Source organism: Leucoraja erinacea, unplaced genomic scaffold, assembly GCF_028641065.1.
Source record: "Leucoraja erinacea ecotype New England unplaced genomic scaffold, Leri_hhj_1 Leri_712S, whole genome shotgun sequence".
Lineage (NCBI taxonomy): Eukaryota > Metazoa > Chordata > Chondrichthyes > Rajiformes > Rajidae > Leucoraja > Leucoraja erinaceus.
The window spans coordinates 70,001-75,000 of NW_026576633.1; the positions used below are offsets into that span (position 1 = coordinate 70,001).

The following is a 5,000-nucleotide window of genomic DNA, read 5'->3' on the forward strand; positions in this document are numbered from 1 at the left end:
CCAGTGTTGGGTGGGGCCAGTGTTTGGGATGGGCCAGTGTTGGGTGGGGCCAGTGTTGGGTGTGGGCCAGTGTTGGGAGGGGCCAGTGTTTGGGGGTGGGGCCAATGTTGGGTGGGGCCAGTGTTGGGTGGGACAGTGTTGGGTGGGGCCAGTGTTGGGTGGGGGCCAGTGTTGGGGAGGGGCCAGTGTTGGGGTGGGGCCAGTGTTGGGTGGGGCCAGTGTTGGGGAGGGGCTAGTGTTGGGTGGGGCCAGTGTTTGGGTGGGACAGTGTTGTTTGGTGGGGCCAGTGTTGGGTGGGGCCAGTGTTGGGTGGGGGCCAGTGTTGGGTGGGACAGTGTTGGGTGGGGGCCAGTGTGGGGCCAGTGTTGGGTGGGACAGTGTTGGGTGGGCCAGTGTTGGGGAGGGGCCCGTGTTGGGGTGGGGCCAGTGTTGGGTGGGCCAGTGTTGGGTGGAGCAGGGCCCATGTTGGGTGGAGCAGGGCCAGTGTTGGGTGGGCCAGTGTTGGGTGGGGCCAGTGTTGGGTGGGGCCAGTGTTGGGTGGGGCCAGTGTTGGGGTGGGGCCAGTGTTGGGTGGGGCCAGTGTTGGGATGGGCCAGTGTTTGGGTGGGGCCAGTGTTGGGTGGGCCAATGTTGGGTGGGGCCAGTGTTGGGTGGGCCAGTGTTGGGAGGGCCAGTGTTGGGTGGGGCCAGTGTTGGGTGGGGAAGGGTTGGGAGGGCCCAGTGTTGGGAGGGCCAGTGTTGGGGTGGGCCAGTGTTGGGTGGGGCCAGTGTTGGGAGGGCCCAGTGTTGGGTGGGGAAGGGTTGGGTGGGCCAGTGTTGGGTGGGCCAGTGTTGGGGGTCCGCTACTTACACTGGATTGCCCGTAGCCTGGGTACGAAGGGAGAATGATTGGCCGGGCTGGATCCAATATTGAAGGGCCCCTTCTTCTTGGCCAGTACAGGCGAGGCCTGGACTGTCAGTTTGTGCTGGAAATCTGCGGCAGAGAAACAACGCCGTTAGCAGCCGCCAACGGCTCACCGAACCCTCGCCGTCACCCCCCCCCCCTCCCCCCGGCTTCCATCCCGACCACGGGCGCTGTCTGTACGGAGTTTGCACGTTCTCCCCGTGGTATGTTAGCTTTCATTGCAAAAGGATTTGAGTATAGGAGCAGGGAGGTTCTACTGCAGTTGTACAGGGTCTTGGTGAGACCACACCTGGAGTATTGCGTACAGTTTTGGTCTCCAAATCTGAGGAAGGACATTATTGCCATAGAGGAGTTTGAGTCTAGGAGCAGGGAGGTTCTACTGCAGTTGTACAGGGTCTTGGTGAGACCACACCTGGAGTATTGCGTACAGTTTTGGTCTCCAAATCTGAGGAAGGACATTATTGCCATAGAGGATTTGAGTCTAGGAGCAGGGAGGTTCTACTGCAGTTGTACAGGGTCTTGGTGAGACCACACCTGGAGTATTGCGTACAGTTTTGGTCTCCAAATCTGAGGAAGGACATTCTTGCCATAGAGGGAGTGCAGAGACGGTTCACCAGACTGATTCCTGGGATGTCAGGACTGTCTTATGAAGAAAGACTGCATAGACGTGGTTTATACTCTCTAGAATTTAGGAGATTGAGGAGGGATCTTATAGAAACTTACAAAATTCTTAAGGGGTTTGGACAGGCTAGATGCAGGAAGATTGTTCCCGATGTTGGGGAAGTCCAGGACAAGGGGTCACAGCTTAAGGATAAGGGGGAAATCCTTTAAAACCGAGATGAGAAGAACTTTTTTCACACAGAGAGTGGTGAATCTCTGGAACTCTCTGCCACAGAGGGTAGTTGAGGCCACACAGTTCATTGGCTATATTTAAGAGGGAGTTAGATGTGGCCCTTGTGGCTAAAGGGATCAGGGGGTATGGAGAGAAGGCAGGTACGGGATACTGAGTTGGATGATCAGCCATGATCATATTGAATGGCGAATGGTGCAGGCTCGAAGGGCCGAATGGACTCTACTCCTGCACCTAATTTCTATGTTTCTATGTTTCCTCCGATATCTTTGGCTTCCTCCCACACGCCACAGTTCATTGGTTTAATTGTCCCCCAGTGTGTGTGTGTGTGTGGGATAGTATTGGTGTGCGGGGATCGCTGGCCGGCACGGACGCGATGGGCCGAAGGGCCTGTCACCGCGCTGTATCTCTAAACTAAACTAAACCAGAGAGGTCCCCGGGATCTGGGTGGATAACCAGAGGAAAGAATGGATTGACTGGGCTAGTATTCGCTGGAATTTTTAAATTAGAAGGATGAGAGGGGATCTTATAGAAACATATATAATTCTGAAGGGATTAGACACGCTAGAGGCAGGAAAAATGTTCCCGATGTTGGGGGAGTCCAGAACCAGGGGCCACACACACACACACACACACACAGTTTAAGAATAAGGGGTCGGCTATTTAGGACTGAGATGAGGAAAAACATTTCCACCCAGAGAGTTGTGAGTCTGTGGGATTCTCTGCCACAGAGGGCAGTGGAGGCCGGTTCTCTGGATGCTTTCAAGAGAGAGTTGGATAGAGCTCTTAGGGCTAATGGGATCAAGGGGTATGGGGAGAAGGCAGGAACGGGGTACTGATTGTGGATGATCAGCCATGATCATATTGAATGGCGGTGCTGGCTCGACGGGCTGAATGGCCTACTCCTGCACCTAATTTCGATGTTTCTATGTCCCTGGGCTGGAGATGACCAGAGGTCCCTGAGATGGAGATGACCAGAGGTCCCTGAGGTGGAGATGATCAGAGGTCCCTGAGGTGGAGGTGATCGGAGGTCCCTGAGGTGGAGATGATCAGAGATCCCTGAGGTGGAGATGATCAGAGGTCCCTGAGGTGGAGGTGATCGGAGGTCCCTGAGGTGGAGATGACCAGAGGTCCCTGAGGTGGAGGTGATGACCAGAGGTCCCTGAGATGGAGATGACCAGAGGTCCCTGAGGTGGAGATGACCAGAGGTCCCTGAGGTGGAGGTGACCAGAGGTCCCTGAGATGGAGATGGAGATGACCAGAGGTCCCTGAGATGGAGATGATGAGTGGTAGCTGTGTGGAATGAGCTTCCAGTGAAGGTGGTGGAGGCAGGTTCGTTTTTTATCATTTAAAAATAAATTGGATAGTTATATGGATGGGAAGGGAATGGAGGGTTATGGTCTGAGCGCAGGTATATGGGACTAGGGGAGATTATTTGTTCAGCACGGACTAGAAGGGTCAAGATGGCCTGTTTCCGTGCTGTAATTGTTATATGGTTATATGGTTATATGATGACCAGAGGTCCCTGAGATGGAGATGATGACCAGAGGTCCCTGAGGTGGAGATGACCAGAGGTCCCTGAGGTGGAGATGGAGATGATGACCAGAGGTCCCTGAGGTGGAGATGACCAGAGGTCCCTGAGGTGGAGATGACCAGAGGTCCCTGAGATGGAGATGACCAGAGGTCCCTGAGATGGAGATGATGACCAGAGGTCCCTGAGATGGAGATGATGACCAGAGGTCCCTGAGGTGGAGATGACCAGAGGTCCCTGAGATGGAGATGACCAGAGGTCCCTGAGATGGAGATGACCAGAGGTCCCTGAGATGGAGATGATGACCAGAGGTCCCTGAGATGGAGATGATGACCAGAGGTCCCTGAGGTGGAGATGACCAGAGGTCCCTGAGATGGAGATGACCAGAGGTCCCTGAGATGGAGATGACCAGAGGTCCCTGAGATGGAGATGATGAGTGGTGGCTGTGTGGAATGAGCTTCCAGTGAAGGTGGTGGAGGCAGGTTCGTTTTTATCATTTAAAAATAAATTGGATAGTTATATGGATGGGAAGGGAATGGAGGGTTATGGTCTGAGCGCAGGTATATGGGACTAGGGGATATTATGTGTTCAGCACGGACTAGAAGGGTCGAGATGGCCTGTTTCCGTGCTGTAATTGTTATATGGTTATATGATGACCAGAGGTCCGTGAGATGGAGGTGACCAGAGGTCCCTGAGATGGAGATGATCAGAGGTCCCTGAGGTGGAGATGGAGATGACCAGGGGTCCCTGAGATGGAGATGGAGATGACCAGAGGCCCCTGAGGTGGAGATGACCAGAGGTCCCTGAGATGGAGATGATCAGAGGTCCCTGAGATGGAGATGGAGATGACCAGGGGTCCCTGAGATGGAGATGATCAGAGGTCCCTGAGATGGAGATGATCAGAGGTCCCTGAGGTGGAGATGACCAGAGGTCCCTGAGATGGAGATGATCAGAGGTCCCTGAGATGGAGATGGAGATGACCAGAGGTCCCTGAGATGGAGATGACCAGAGGTCCCTGAGATGGAGATGGAGGTGACCAGAGGTCCCTGAGATGGAGATGATCAGAGGTCCCTGAGATGGAGATGATCAGAGGTCCCTGAGGGTGGAGATGGAGATGACCAGCGGTCCCTGAGGTGGAGATGGTGTTGACCAGAGGCCCCTGAGCTGGAGATGACCAGAGGTCCCTGAGATGGAGATGATCAGAGGTCCCTGAGATGGAGATGGAGATGACCAGGGGTCCCTGAGATGGAGATGGAGATGACCAGAGGCCCCTGAGGTGGAGGTGATCAGAGGTCCCTGAGATGGAGGTGATCAGAGGTCCCTGAGATGGAGGTGATCAGAGGTCCCTGAGATGGAGATGATGACCAGAGGTCCCTGAGGTGGAGATGACCAGAGGTCCCTGAGATGGAGATGACCAGAGGTCCCTGAGGTGGAGATGATGAGTGGTAGCTGTGTGGAACGAGCTTCCAGTGAAGGTGGTGGAGGCAGGTTCGTTTTTATCATTTTAAAATAAATTGGATAGTTATATGGATGGGAAGGGAATGGAGGGTTATGGTCTGAGCGCAGGTATATGGGACTAGGGGATATTATGTGTTCAGCACGGACTAGAAGGGTCGAGATGGCCTGTTTCCGTGCTGTAATTGTTATATGGTTATATAATGACCAGAGGTCCCTGAGATGGAGATGGAGATGATGACCAGAGGTCCCTGAGATGG

At 54.2% G+C, this 5,000-nt stretch overlaps 1 protein-coding gene across 1 annotated transcript in view; it reads right to left on the bottom strand.

Moving 5' to 3' along the window:
* LOC129694573 (mitogen-activated protein kinase kinase kinase 11-like) overlaps nucleotides 1–5,000 on the bottom strand; it is a 20,922-nt gene that overhangs the window by 12,146 nt on the left and 3,776 nt on the right. Inside the window, exon 3 of the mRNA XM_055631302.1 lies at nucleotides 851–973. Coding sequence (XP_055487277.1) covers nucleotides 851–973 — 123 coding nt within the window. The remainder of the gene's footprint in view (nucleotides 1–850; nucleotides 974–5,000) is intronic.